Source organism: Malaclemys terrapin, chromosome 12 (genome assembly GCF_027887155.1).
Source record: "Malaclemys terrapin pileata isolate rMalTer1 chromosome 12, rMalTer1.hap1, whole genome shotgun sequence".
NCBI lineage: Eukaryota > Metazoa > Chordata > Testudines > Emydidae > Malaclemys > Malaclemys terrapin.
Window position 1 is genome coordinate 34,758,850 of NC_071516.1, and position 15,779 is coordinate 34,774,628.

The window sequence follows — 15,779 nt, forward strand, 5'->3', positions numbered from 1 at the left end:
CAGCTGCTTGGCTTTGGTTTTCAGTTAGATGCTTTTATTACAGAACCATAGACATTAGAGAGGGGAAAATATGCTCTAGGAAATAAACATTAATTGGTGTGGAGGATTGCATTGGTAAATTCCAACAATTTTATTCTTTTCTCACTTATTCCTTGTGCTGGAGAAAAGTACTATTCATTATGAGTAAGGACACCAGAATCTGGTCTGATGCTAGCTGCAGGGGATAAAATTTGAGGTAGGACAATTTCTCGGTTAAACAGTATTCAGGATCTTCCTTTACTATGGATAATTAAAAGAATGGGAAACCTGCACCTCATGCAGCCTCATGTCTTTATTTATTTAGTTTTTCCTCAGGACCGAGTGTATCAGAGGAATGACCACAGGGAATCACACCTCGGTGACCCATTTCATCCTCTTGGGATTTGCCGACCACCCTGAGCTGAGCTGGGGGCTATTTGTGGTGTTTCTGTCTTGTTATCTCATTGCTCTGACTGGGAACCTTCTCATTATCTTTGTCACTGTGGCCGACGCTGCCCTTCACACCCCCATGTATTTCTTCCTCCGGAACTTGTCCTTCCTGGAGATCTCTTACACCTCGGTCACCCTGCCCAAGATACTGGCCAACCTCCTCTCAGAGGATAGAACCATCTCCTTCCTTGGCTGTGCAACACAGATGTATTTCCTCCTCTTCCTAGGAGGGACGGAATGTTACCTCCTCGCCGTGATGGCCTACGACCGATATGTTGCTATATGCCACCCACTGCATTACCCAGTCCTTATGAACAGGAGAGTCTATATAGGGCTTGCAGCTGCTTCCTGGCTCACCAACCTCCTGGTGTTAATGGGTCACATTGCAGCCATATTCACTCTACCCTTCTGTGGCTCTAATGAAATCAACCATTTCTTCTGTGATGTCCCCCCGGTGATGAAACTGGCTTGCGGGGACACCCACAGGACTGAAATTGCCATTCTTCTGGTTGCCCTCTTCTTCGTCCTGCTGCCGTTCACGCTCATCCTTGCTTCCTACGTTCGTATCATCTCAACCATCCTGAAGATGGCTTCAGCTGAGGGCAGGCAGAAAACCTTCTCCACCTGCTCCTCGCACCTCCTGGTGGTGACTCTGTTCTATGGGACAGCCTGCACCATGTACCTGAAACCCAAATCCAGCCACTCGCCGAATAGTGACAAACTCATTGCTCTGCTGTACTCTGTCGTGACCCCCATGCTAAACCCCATTATCTACAGCTTGCGGAACAAGGAGGTGACAGGGGCACTCCGGAGATTAACTGAAAAAAATGTACTCAGGCACCAAGATTTTCTACTGCATTTATGGAGGCTTTGCTATTTCTGTAAATTTAGAAAGGCACTGTGACTCTTCAAACCAAAAATAAAGCTGGTCAAAAATTTTTGATGAACGTTTTGTCATTGGAAAATAAAGTTTAATCAAAACTGATTTCTTTTAAATTAACAACTGTGGGTATTCCCCTCACTTTCCCCCAGTTTCTCACTGTGTATCAGCTGGCAAAAGCTAGAAAACAGTTAGACTATGGAGGGGAAAAAAACTACTTTCTTACACCTCTGTCTCTTTCCCAACAATTTGCCAGTTGGAAAATAGTTGAAGTGTGACTTTCAGCATTTGTCTTCAAAAGTATCACTTTCTAAACTTATGCCTGTGTCAAGGCTGCTTCCCCACTTTGAACTTTAGGGTACAAATGTGGGGGCCTGCATGAAGACTTCTAAGCTTAACTACCAGCTTAGATCTGGTCCGCTGCCACCATTCCCAAAGCTAATTCCCTTCTCTGGGAAGCCTTGAGAAATCTTTCACCAATTCCCTGGTGAATACAGATCCAAACCCCTTGGATCTTAAAACAAGGAGAAATTAACCATCCCCCCTCCTTCCTTCCACCAACTCCTGGTGAATACAGTTCCAACCCCCTTGGATCTTAAAACAAGGAGAAATTAACCATCCCCCCTCCTTCCTTCCACCAACTCCTGGTGAATACAGATCCAACCCCGTTGGATCTAAAAACAAGGAAAAATCAATCAGGTTCTTAAAAAGAAGGCTTTTAATTAAAGAAAAAGGTAATCATCTCTGTAAAATCAGTATGGAAAATAACTTTACAGGGTAATCAAACTGAAAGAGCTCAGAGGACTCCCCTCTAGCCTCAGGTTCAAAGTACAGCAAACAAAGATAAACACTCTAGTAAAAGGTACATTTACAAGTTGAGAAAACAAAGGAAAACTAACACGTCTTGCTTGGCTGTTTACTTACAAGTTTGAAATACGAGAGACTTGTTTAGAAAGATGTGGAGAACCTGGATTGATGTCTGGTCCCTCTCAGTCCCAAGAGCGAACAACCCCAAAACAAAGAGCACAAACAAAAGCCTTCCCCCCCCAAGATTTGAAAGTATCTTGTCCCCTTATTGGTCCTTTAGGTCAGATGCCAGCCAGGTTACCTGAGCTTCTTAACCCTTTACAGGGAAAAGGATTTTGGAGTCTCTGGCCAGGAGGGATTTTATAGTACTGTACACATGAGAGCTGTTACCCTTCCCTTTATAGTTATGACAGCCTGTTTCTCACATTTTCTTATTATTTCTCATCTGTTTTCACTTTGAAAACAGCAAGGAAGAGTGGAAAAAGTAGGGGAAAAATAACCCTGTTTTTCTCCCTTGAATAATTTCCCCACAGGAAAACAGGGATTTCCAAATGGAAAACTTTGGATAGGGAATTTTTCCAGAGAAAACTGCCCAGAGAATACACAGTGTGTGTAAAGATGACAGAATCTGGCCCTATTGTTGAGATTTTTCAAAGGAACTTAAGAAAAAAATAAAATAAAAATAAATTGCTTTTCAAAACCTGAAACATTTAGGCCAAAATACAAAATATTTAGGCCAAACGCTGAAATATTTCAGCCAAAACCGAAAATGTTTTGATTTGGAAATGCTGCTGCAGCACCTCACTAGAGGTATATGTCGGGTGACTCAGGCTCATTGTCCTCTGTAGGCTCCCAGGTTGGGTTGCATCATGGACTGTGGGGTCCCTCTTGGAGAGCGAGGCAGTGCATTATGGGAGAGCTTGGCAACGGTGCATCCTGGGAAAAATGTTGACCAGCACTAATCTTTTTCCATTGTGGACTTTTAGTCACTTTAACTAGCTGTGAATCATTGACACACTGTTGTCAAGGCTGTATCCCCACTTTGAACATTAGGGTACAAGTGTGGGGGCCTGCATGAAGACTTCTAAGCTTAACTACCAGCTTAGATCTGGTCCGCTGCCACCATTCCCACAAGCTAATTCCCTTCCCTGGGAAGCTTTGAGAAACCTTTCACCAATTCCCTGGTGAATACAGATCCAAACCCCTTGGATCTTAAGACAGGGAGAAATTAACCATCCCCTCCTTCCTTTCACCAACTCCTGGTGAATACAGATCCAACTCCCTTGGATCTAAAAACAAGGAAAAATCAATCAGGTTCTTAAAAAGAAGGCTTTTAATCAAAGAAAAAGGTAAAAATCATCTCTGTAAAATCAGTATGGAAAATAACTTTACAGGGTAATCAAACTTAAAGAGCTCAGAGGACCCCCCTCTAGTCTTAGGTTCAAAGTACAGCAAACAAAGATAAACACTCTAGTAAAAGGTACATTTACAAGTTGAGAAAACAAAGGAAAACTAATACGCCTTGCCTGGCTTTTTACTTACAAGTTTGAAATATGAGAGACTTGTTTAGAAAGATGGGGAGAACCTGGATTGATGTCTGGTCCCTCTCAGTCCCAAGAGCGAACAACCCCAAAACAAAGAGCACAAACAAAAGCCTTCCCCCACCCCCAAGATTTGAAAGTATCTTGTCCCCTTATTGGTCCTTTGGGTCAGGTGTCAGCCAGGTTACCTGAGCTTCTTAACCCTTTACAGGTAAAAGGATTTTGGAGTCTCTGGCCAGGAGGGATTTTATAGTACTGTACACAGGACAGCTGTTACCCTTCCCTTTATAGTTATGACAACTGTGACCAGATAAAGGAGGTGATCCAAAGACATTTGAAATCAACGGAGAAACTCCTGTTGACTTTAATGAGCTTTGGCTCAGGCACAAAAATGTTTCTTGCTTGGCCTCCATCAGCTACTCTCAACACCAGAACCACAGATCTGTCCCGAATGAAGGACACATACCAGAAATGTACCAGAGGCCAAGCAGCTGGTGCTCAGCCATTTCCCTAGCTATGAGGACAATTCAGAAATGAACGGACTATGGACACAGAAGGACCACATAGAGGGGTACATTGACAGCTTTATGATGCCCCCACTGGCTAAATGTCACTGACTTCAATGAGAAGAGAATGGGACAATGCACTTGCGTGACCCTCATGAACATCATATCTGAGCACGCATTATATTTTGTCTTGGAAAGTTTAGGTAAATGTTGGTAAATGTTGATGTCACTGTACACACACACAAACCAAAATAAAAATATCTCCATTGATGATCATCGAAATGTACAGCTAGGCAAAATAGGAAAAATGCTGCTTGAGAACTTATTAGAGTTTTATTTAAGGCTATTCACTTTGTATATTTTGAGATGGGATGTCGACAATTGAGTTTTAACAGTTATAAAGCTTTATATTTTTGAATCTGTCTCTCTTGTCATTAATCATTTTTCCCTGATTTTTATTTATTTAAATTTTCATTGTTGCAGAAAATCATGTGTGGGGGGAAGGATGTCAGACAATAGTGGGTGAGGGTCCAACCATAATTATGTAAAGTCCATACTTTTGCATAATTATTAAAATTTAAATTGATACAAACTGGAAAAATGCTTAAAAATAAACATAAATATGATCTGTCAAAATCACAAAAAATAAAAATCTAATTTTGCCAGCCTAATTACACTGAGAAGCCCTTGATTTAGAAATGGTCAAAATTTTTCCATTAACATTTTTCTTTTGTTAGAAAGTTGGGTTTTTGAATAAAGAAAAAAATTTCATGGACAGTGTCTGTCTGCTTTTCCCCAAAACCTTTTTGATTTTTCATTGAAGAGCTGACATTTTTTCAGTCATCAACAATTGCCAGTCGACATCACTTGACATTTTAAAATCAAGATTGGATGGCTTTTCCCCACTAAAAGATCTGCTCCAGTTCAAACAGGAATTAATTCAGGGACATTCTATGGCCTATGTTATACAGGGGGTTAGGCTATATGAACACGGTGGTCCCTTCTGACTTTATAATCTAAGAATACCTTTGTAAATCTAGACCTAAGCAATTTAAGTGCACAAATCCCATTGAATTTCAATGAGACGTGTGCTCCTAAATTCTCTTGGATGCTTTTGAAAATCCCATCATCAGTCAGATTCAAATATCTGAGTTCTCTGTGAATTCAGCCCATATCACACAGCATCATGCTTATTAAATGTGCTAAGATATCACTACTGTGGGCCACCAGTTGGGACATTCAAAAACCAAGCTCTGTACCACTTGAGATGCAAGAATAACTGTTCACACTAGCAGGGCTCCGGGTTGGGGTACAGGAGGGGACATGGGGTACTGGTTCTGGAAGGGGGCTCAGGGCTGGGGGTTAGGGTGCAGGAGGGGACATGGGGTACTGGTTCCAGGAGGGGGCGCAGGGCTCCGGGTTGGGGTGCAGGAGGGGACATGGGGTACTGGTTCTGGGAGGGGGCTCAGGGCTGGGGGTTGGAGTGTAGCCTTCCACCGGGCAGCACTTACCTCTGGCGGCTCATGGGCAGCAGTGTAGCATGGCTGCTGCTAAGGCAGGCTCCCTACCTACCCTGGCCCCATGCTGCTCCTGGAAGGGGCCAATGCACCCCTGCAGCCCCTGGGTGGGGGGCACGTAGCTTTGCTCGTTGCCCCTCTCTGCAAGCACCGTCCCCATAGATCCCATTGGCCACAGCTCCCCGTTCCCAACCAATGGGAGCTGGGGGGTGCGGTACTTTCAGGCAGGAGCAGTGCACGAAAGGAGACTCCTGCCCCTCCACCCCAGGGCTGCAGGGCCACACTGGCCTCTTCTGGGAGCAGCGTGGGGCTAGGGCAGGCAGGAAGCCTGTCTTAGCAGCAGCCCTGTTGTGCCCCCAGAGATCACGATTGACTGGGAGAGTCTCTAGGATCAATCAGTCAATCACAATTGACCGATTGGTGGCCCCTGGTCTAAGAGGAAGCAGAATTTCACCTATTGAGTTTAATTGAGTTACTCTGGGCCTAGTTATTATTTACACAATACATTTCCTTTACACCTGCCTAGCAGTAGAAAAGGGCCTTAAAATAGAAGTACCCTTAATTTGCAATCCATTTAAACTGCCAGTGTAATTATCATCTGATCATAAATAAGATATCATATTATTGGACCAATTGCTGTTGGTGAAAGAGAGAGGCTTTCAAGCTTACAGAGACCTGAAGAAGAGAATGAAGCTATTACCTCATGCACCTTGTCTCTCTGATATCCTGGGACCAACATGGCTGCAACAATACTGTGCTCAACAATGGAAGTTATCAAATTTTGTCCTCTGAAATGGAAACTCCATAAAATGAAGAAAAAGGCAGCCAAATTTAACAGCACCCAGACCTGAAGAAGAGCTCTGTGTCAGCTCAATAGCTTGTCTCTCTCACCAACAGAAGCTGGTCCAATAAAAGATATCTCCTCACCCATTGTGTCGCTCTAACAGCGTGGGACCGACATGGCCACAGCAACAGTGTAAATCTCTATATTTAAGCATTTTTGAGGCCAGAATCAGGCTCCATAACTTTGGCCCTGATTCTGATCTCATTGATTGTAAACCGAGAGTAAGTCAACTGATGTTGATGAAGTTTGCAATGGTATAAAATGTAAATGGAAGGGCTTCAGACCCTTAATCTTTGTTCCTGGCCAGATTCTGTTCTCATTGACACTGGAGTAAATCCAGAGTAAGCCATGGATGACAATGGAAATACTTTGATTTCACACGAGTGTAACTAAGAGTAGAATTTATTTCAATGATAAATAAATATAAAGCCTATTCACTCTGAGAATAAACATAGGCTCCATTTCTATTACATCATATTTATACTAATGCTCAGTGACTTCATTGGAGTTACTCCTCATTTACACTCCACTGGCTTGAAAAAGAAACCTTTCTGATTTAAAATAAAGTAACTCAATTGAAATTAATGGAGTTGCTCCGGGTTTACATTGGCATAACTCCATTGCCTTGAAAAGAAGTCACTCTTGATTTGCACTGGTGTGCAAGTCGATTGAATTTAATGAAGTTACTCTTGAGTTACACTGGGGTGAGTGAGAGGAGAATCGGACACATTGACGCCAGTGAAATTACTCCTAATTTACACTAGAGGGAGAGGAGAATCAGGACCATTGACATTACTCCTGATTTATACAAGCATAACCAAGAGCAGACTCAGGCCTGTAATCCCCAGTGGCTCACAATAAAACACATTCACATGTTTTGAGAAGCTGTGTGTCGGTCCATTACTTTTCTCAGTGCCGCTTTCACCTGCTGGTTCCTCAGGCTGTAGATGACAGGATTCAGCAGGGCAGGTGCCACCGTGTAGAGCAGAGAGAGCAGTTTATCCATGCCCGACATGTAACCGGAGTTGGGTCTCAAGTACCTAAAGATAGCACTGCCGTAGAACAGGGAAACAGAGACGAGGTGGGAGGAACATGTGTGGATGGCCTTCTGTTTCCCATCCAGTGATGGGATCCTCAGGATGGCGGTGACAATGCAAACATAGGAGGCCAGGATGAGCGCGAAGGGGATGATGATGACCAGGACATTCATTAGAACTTTCTCCACTTCATTCACGCGGGAGTCCAGGCAGAGCAGGTTCACCAGTGGCGGCACGTCGCAGAAGAAGTGGTTGATGACGTTGGAGCCGCAGAAGGGCACGCTGAATATCAGAGCTGTTTGCCCAAGGGACACAAACATGCCAGTGAGCCAGCATCCTGAGACCAGCAGGAGGCAGAGCCTTCTGCTCATGAGGGCTGGATAGTGCAAAGGGTTGCAGATGGCTACATAGCGGTCATAAGACATGACGGCCAGGAGGTAACACACTGCGGTGCCAAAGAGGAGGAAGAAGTACATCTGGGTGGCACAGCCAGAGAAAGAGATGGTTTTCTTCTCCAAGAGAAGGTTGACCAGCATCTTGGGGATGGTGACCGAGGTGTAGCAGATCTCCAGAAAGGCCAAGTTCTGGAGGAAGAAGTACATGGGGGTGTGGAGGACAGGGTCGGACACTGTGGCAAGGATAACCAGAGCATTCCCCATCAGGGTGAGGATGTAGATGGTGAGGAAGGTGAGGAAGAGTAGGGGCTGCAGCTCAGGATGGTGAAAGAGCCCCAGAAGTGTGAATTCCATTATAATCGTGTCATTCCCCCCTGTCATTTCTTCTGGACCCTCCACCTGCATGGGGATGAAATACAAGTCACTTCATCAGGGATGTCTGGAGTTCATAGTGGACGGGCAGCACACAGCAAATGGAAACTAGATTGTGTTCTCCTCCCTAATTTCTCCTGGAGATGGTGTGACAGTTATTATTATTAATTATTGATTATGTGTTTAATAGCAGTGCCTAGACACTGTAGGCCAGTGGGCAGAGCTAATGCTTGGGAGTCAGGAGACATAGCCTCTAGTCCTGTCTTTGCAGGTGGCTTCGGCAAGTCCTTTCACTTCTGTGTCTCATTCATCCGTAAAATGAGGATAGTACTGACCTCCTCTGTAATGCATATTGAGATTGACTAGTGAAAAATACTCTGTAAGAGCTAGATATGGTTGTTGTTATTAATAATGTGCCAGGTGCTATGCAGATACATAGAAAGAGGCAGTTCCAGCCTGAAAGAACTTACAGTCTAAGTAGACAAGACGGGCAAAGGTTGGGAGAAAGAAGGTGATATTTATACACCTATTTTACAAATGAGAAACTGAGTCAGAGAGATTATGGCTGGGGTTGTCAAAAAAGACTAAGGGCTAGATTTTTAAAGGTATTTAGGCACCTAGTGGGATTTAAAAAACACCTAGGCACCTAATAATATGGGAGTTGTGTGCATAGTTGCTTTTAAAATTCTTGAATTTCCCTAAATACCTTTACAAATCTGTCCATAAATTAATTAGGCACGTAATCAGCTGTGCCTCCTTTGCAAATCTCACATCTCAAGTCTCCTCCTATAACAAGACTATTTTTCTTTTGCATACAATGAATGTCTGAAAATGGCTTTGAATATTTCAACCTTAATAATTAAATAAGTATTGTTAATCCATACATTTCAAAATACTTTGCAGGGTGGGTTCTTTACTGGGGTGATATGAATTGAAATATGAGGACAGATTGTTTTAATTTTGCAGTTGGAAGAATGAGGCTGACAGAGATTGCCAGAGGTCATACAGTGAATGGAATGAGATAATTACTGTCCAGTTACACTGGTGTAAATCTGAAGCCACTCTAGCAAAATCAATGGAGGTTTTGTGGATTTTTGTTAGTGGGTAAAATCTGGGCCCAAATCTCCTAAATCCCAGACTCTTATGCTCTTCATTTTACTGCACTCCACAGTGACATCACATGGAAATACCAAATCCTATAAAGATAACACCTGTAATCAGTGCCTCAGTGGTTCAAAGAGTAGAGGTACACTACTCATTGGTAACCAGCATCAAATAGACCTAGGTCAGTGACCATCAGCCAGCCGGAAGCATGGGACTGCTGCATAGTTACCAAATTAAATAACTTGGTCATAGATTCAAAGATGTTCAGGACAAAAGAGCTCAATATGTCATCTAATCTGACTTCCTATCTAATCCGACTTCCTGCATAGCACAGGCTGGAGTATTTCACCCTTTATTGAGCCTGCATGGTTACTTCTCTATTGAGTCATCACAACCAATCAGCTATTGGACTTGTGTCCATATACAGAAAGAATAAACACCACCAAAACTGGCCACAGATGGAGACCTGTGCAGGGAGGCTGTTGAGTAAGCAAGCTTAGAGAATGAGTATCTAGCAATCTTTCCCAGACCTGAAGCAGACCTCTGTGTAGCTCAGAACTCTTTTTCACCAACAGAAGTTGGTCCAATAAAAGATATTATCTCACCCACCTTGTTGCTCTGTCTGTTTAATTTTATTGTCATACCTGGTCCTTATTCGGGTAGCATATGGGATCTGAGGGTTAGGGTCTCTCTCTCTCTCTCTGGACATGATCCAGCAAAACATTGAAGCATACTCTTACATTTAAGGACATGGATAGTCCCATTGACTTCAATGGGAACATTTATGTGCTTAAAGTTAGACATATGCGTAAGAGTTTTCCGGTTTGTTGTGTGTAGGGGGTGGGAGGAGAAGCGAAGAAGGATTTGATGACTAGATGACCTATTGAGGTGCCTTCCAGTCCTACACATCTATGATTCTATGATTTCCTTATGAAAACCACTAGCAGGAGAAGTGTTTGAAAGCTGTGTATGTGCTTATGTTGTGTGGTTGTGTGTGGGTGCATACAAGAAGAACTTGCTTGTGGCAGAAAGTAGAAAACAACTTGTTTGGAGGGTGTTTGAGTATCTTGTGTGTATTTGTATTGCATGTTTGTGAGATATCATGTGTATGATGGAAAACTTGTTTCAATGATGCACTGGCTGTGAAAACCAGAAGATAAGTTGTTTGGAGTTGATGTGTGTATAAAATAGAGGAAACATGCACTGGCATCTCATATCTTGCTACTGTAGTTATTTGTTAAATAAGGGATTTTCTCTCCAGGTGTATCACTCCAGCACCATTCACCTGTGCTGAACACAGTGATGTTGATACTCTGCAGAATTGTGCTACTTTGCTTTTAAAAGGGTCTAGATAGAAAACCAGACAAGGCAGCTGGTTGCATTCAGAAAGGGGGATTAGATAGATTGTTTACAGGGAGATTTTCAAAGGCACAAATGGCAGGTGGGTGCCAGACTCCCATCGAGAATTCTATCTGTACTTTTGAAAGTCTCCCAATAGATAGATAGTTATTAAGGCCAGAGAACACCATTATAATCCCTGAATGGCTATTGAAAAGTTATCCAGAGAAATATGAAGTAATATTTCTTCCCAGAATAACTATCCAACTATCATACTATGGAGATGAATTTTACAAAAACAAAATTTAAAATCAGGGAAAATAAACAATATATTATTTAAATCATATCATTATTATCATCCAGCATGAAGTATCTATCTATCTATCTATCTATCTATCTATCTATCTATCTATCTATCTATCTATCTATCCACCATAACTATATCTCTTTCTCCCCCTGATCTCTCTCTCTATGCTGAGAGATATGTATGGTATCTGATAGACAGATCATATTTTCCCAATTCTTCTTCTTTGCAAATAGTCATGGATATCTTGCAATATGCTTTCTTTCGCTGTGGTTCTAGGTAATCTGCTCCTGCCTCCAATATAATTCCACTTACCTTTGGAAAAAGAGTAGTTTCATGCCAGCCTTTTAAAGATTTGCAAATTGGTGTAACCGTGCAGCAGTCTAAAGGGCCCTTATAAATAGAGAGATAATTGTCTTTGTGTCTAATCAAAGCCAGGAGGTTTCTGATCTTCCTCCACCACCACCCCCTGCCAGTGATAATTGACCAAGTATCTTTCAATTCCATCTAGTGGCTTCAGGGACCTGATCCCCAAGGCACCTTGGACTCTTTAGGAGAATGAATTGGAACACTGAAGACGTGTTTCAGTGTCTAGAATTACATATTGGAGCAGGCGTCCAGCTGCTTTAAATCGATGTGGCTGCATTGAACTCAGTAGGCATGACCTCCCCAGTGGGTGTAAATTGCTGCATCTCCATGGAAGCCAAAAGAGCAGATCCCCATCTGGTGTAAATCAGCACAGCTTCACTGCAGGCAATGGGGCGAGATCCCCATCTGATGTAAATGGAAATCACTGGGCTGGACCCTTGCTTTAGAACTATGTCAGTTTACACCAGCTGAGGATCTGGCCCCAGGCATGCTAAAACTGCATCTCTTCTGCCCTGCAGGTTGAATCCCATGCAGTGGAAAATGTCTTCTGGTAAATACACATGCAGGACTGTAAGTGTAAACTCTGACACATTTTCATTCTCCAGCCATGGGCTTGAATGTTGGCTGCACTAGAAGGGACTAAATCCTGCTCTGAGTTACACCAGTGTACATAGAATTGTAGAATCGCAGGACAGGAAGGGACCTCAAGAGGTCATCTAGTCCAGTCCCCTGCACTCATGGCAGGACTAACTATTATCTAGATCATCCCTGACAGGTGTTTGTCTAACCAGCTCTTAAAAATCTCCAGTGATGGAGATTCCACAACCTCCCTGGCCAATTTGTTGCAGTGCTTAACCACCCTGACAGTTAGGAAGTTTTTCCTAAAGTCCAACCAAACCTCCCTTGCTGAAATTTAAGCCCATTGCTTCTTGTCCTATCCTCAGAGGTTAAGAAGAATATTTTTTCTCCCTTCTCCTTGTAACAACCTTTTACATACTCAAACTGTTATCATGTCCCCTCTCAGTCTTCTCTTCTCTAGACTAAACAAACCTAATTTCTTCAATCTTCCCTCATAGGTCCTGTTTTCTAGGCCTTTAGTCATCTGCAGAAGCATCCCTTCTCTAATGGTAGTGAGCGTGCATTTGCAGCAGTGTCACCGGAACGTGGCAGCAGACTGATAGCTCTCAGCCAGTGGCGATGTGTATTAGTAGTGTCCCAGTAGGAGGAAATTGGGTCTTGGCCTATGCACCGTTTACAGCCCATTTTGCAGGCTTAGGTGGGGTTTAAATGGTGCTTAGGACTTGTGCTGCCTGTCTGCACAGGGGTGAACATCACTATTATTAATCGTTTTTATTGTACAGAGAGTGCAGAGTTTTCAGTCGGAGGCTATGGCCCCCATTGTGTCAGGTGTTGTACAGTGTTGCTGTGGATGTGGAATTGATTCTGAGCTCACTCAGCCCAACATATATCAGGAGTAACTATTGAATCAGCGTGGTCACTTCTCTACTCACTCACCCTCATGCATAGCACGAGTAATTACACTGAAGTCAATGGGATGAAGGATAGGGCTAGTTTGGGGCATGCAGGGATGTGTGACTGGAATCACCAATATATGGGATGGGAGGGAGACAGGGATGAGATGCACAGGGAGTGAGGGGAGGATGGGAGATTTGGAATGGGATGTAGAGCCAAGGGGGAAGACTGGGACTATGCCAAGGTGCTAAGGGGAGAGGAAGGGATTGGAACTGGGTCAAGGAGGGGCTGGGACAGAAAGGATCAGGCTTGCACAGGGACAGTGGCCTAAGGGGCCAGGCTTGGGGAAAACAGAGGCAGAAGGGTCTGTAATCACTAGGGAACACTTCCCCTCAGAACCTGGACCAGAACCCATGATTCCTGACTCTTGTCATTCCTCTGCTGTGAGCAAAGAGTTGTGATATCCACTGGCAAAGTGCATGGCTCAGCTCCCTCCAGTGGCTGGCCCACATACAGGATGACAACCTACTACTCCTAGCAGATACTGGATTAGTTCCCATAGCAGATGGCTGTGCTGTAGATCTGAAAGTTGCAACCCGGCTGATGACCCATGTGGGATTCAGTGGGGCGCCATATGATGAAATCACTTCTTTTCTTTTCTTAGTTTGCTTCTTAAGAAACCTAGGAAATTACACAAAAGAACCTACAGTGAAACATGTAAGTTGAAAAATAATTGAAGACTGTACCATAATGCATATGCACAAGTAAGGGAGGGGGGATTAAGGTTGCATAGGCACACAGTAAGCACTGGCATCTGCTTAGCTCACAAGTTTGTGTCACCTAGAGGGAGTGTGTGTCTCTTTAAACTCTCCCAAATCTTTTGATCCTCCTCTTTCCAGGGACTGAGTCACTCATGGGAAATCTGGGCTGGTAGGTCCAAGGGAGTGGGAGAGCCTGGCTTCACAGGGAGTGGCTCTTTCATTTTCTAAAAGTTTGCTGGGAAGTGTATATCAGGAACCACCTGCGCCCCTTTTCCTGGGTGTGTTTCCAGACAATCCTGCTCATGAATTAGCTCAATGGAATCATGGAGTAAACATCATCACAACCTAGTCAAGAGACAGTATTCATAAATCATTACAGGCAGCTCCGAATCTGTCACACCACATGATAGTCAATAAAATTTGGCATTTAAATGTTCTAGGTAGCTATGAAAAATCTCAGACATATTCTTTGATAAAATATTTGATAATGGTCTCTCCAGTCTAGAAGACAAAGGTAAAACGTGATCCAATGGCCGGAAGTTGAATGTAAACAAATTCAGACTGGAAAATAAGAGGTAGGTTTTTAACAGGGAGGGTAATTAACCATTGGGGCAATTTACCAAGGGTCGTGGTGGATTCTCCATCACTGGCAATTTTAAAATCAAGATTGGGTGTTTTTCCCTAAAAGAACTGCTCTAGGAATTATTTGGGGGAAGTTATCTGCCCTGTGTAAGGCACGTAGGCACCTACCTCCCATTGAAATCAATAGAGTTTGGGGCTAGATTCACAAAGGGTCTTAGGCATTCTGATGCTCAGCGTCACCATGCTTCATAACACTTTGTTGCCTAGAGAATTACAAGGTTTACAAAGCCTGAGTTTGACGCTCAGGCTCCCTCTGTAATGAATAGAGAGATGTGTGCCTGAGAATGGGATTTGCAAAAGCCAGCAAGCTAGGCAGCTCATCGCCTAAACCAGCAGATGGCAGAGGCTGAGGAGAGGGGAGTGTCTTAAGCCCTGCCCCTCTCTGGGACTTAGACAAATCTCTCTGCTTTGGAGTCTAAGATGCAAACCCTCTCTCAGAGTTAGGCGCCTAGTGCTGTTTTTAGAAGGAGAAGGAAGTGGCCAAGGTGGATAAAAAAAGTCATTGGAGCAGGGCGATGGGAACCTCCAGCATAAGTGCGCTAACCACTAGGCTGCAGAGTGGTTCGCATGCTTCTCTCTGTCTGGCCCAATGACTGTCATTATTTAATCCACCATGAAACAGCTTCAATGGTAGAGACTGAGCAAGACTCACACCACAATATCCCATAGCCCAGTGGCTAGGACATTCACCTGCCAAATAGCACAGCCACATTCAAATCCCTTCTCCCTCCACCCCAACCCCATCAAGCCGAGGGGTCGCCAACCTCTCAACTGAGGGCCTAATTACTGGGCTAACAGTTACAAGGAATGTCCTGCCCCTGCCCTTGTGGCTCTGCTATGTGGGAGATCGCCTATGGGTGCATGCCCCAGTAGGTGAGCTGCCAGCTAATTTGCTTGGCCAGGCTCCACAGGTGAGTTAGGTGGAGGAATTCCTGTCTTCCCCCCATTGGTGCAGCACTCTGGGTCTTAGATGCTCTGACACCTGGAGTGAGGCTGCAGTGAGCATGTTCAGAGGCAGAAATACAGTTGTCTAGGGAGTTGTTACTGCAAAAATCTAGGTGCAGAGTGAGTTTAGATGCCTACAGGGTTAGGGGTCAGATAAACTGGAGTTTTATGAATCCCGGGGGGGGGGCTGATTCTGGGATTCAGGTGTCTCAGGTGGCTGTTAGGCACCAAGGGCTATATTCATAAAGGGGCTTAGGCACCTAACATCCATTGAAGTTCATTTGTGTTCGATACCTAGATGATTTTTTTAAAAATCCCACTAGGTGCCTAAATATCTTTTAAAAACATCTGGCCCTAACTCCCTACTCACTGGTTGATACAGCCAATTGCACCGAAACCTCTAATTACAATCTGTGAGATGTTTCTTTATTCAAAATAGACTCACTCCATCTGGACACCCTGAAGCCAACACAATC

The 15,779-nt window shown here is 43.8% G+C and overlaps 2 protein-coding genes across 2 annotated transcripts; one reads left to right on the top strand and one right to left on the bottom strand.

Moving 5' to 3' along the window:
* Window positions 1-373: 373 nt before the first annotated feature.
* Window positions 374-1,372, top strand: LOC128845844 (olfactory receptor 10A7-like). The gene has a single exon (XM_054044886.1). It carries the CDS (start codon window positions 374-376, stop codon window positions 1,370-1,372), a length of 999 nt encoding a protein of 332 aa, XP_053900861.1.
* Window positions 1,373-7,431: 6,059 nt separating this feature from the next.
* Window positions 7,432-8,376, bottom strand: LOC128846762 (olfactory receptor 10A2-like). The gene has a single exon (XM_054046007.1). It carries the CDS (start codon window positions 8,374-8,376, stop codon window positions 7,432-7,434), a length of 945 nt encoding a protein of 314 aa, XP_053901982.1.
* Between the last annotated feature and the right edge of the window lie 7,403 nt (window positions 8,377-15,779).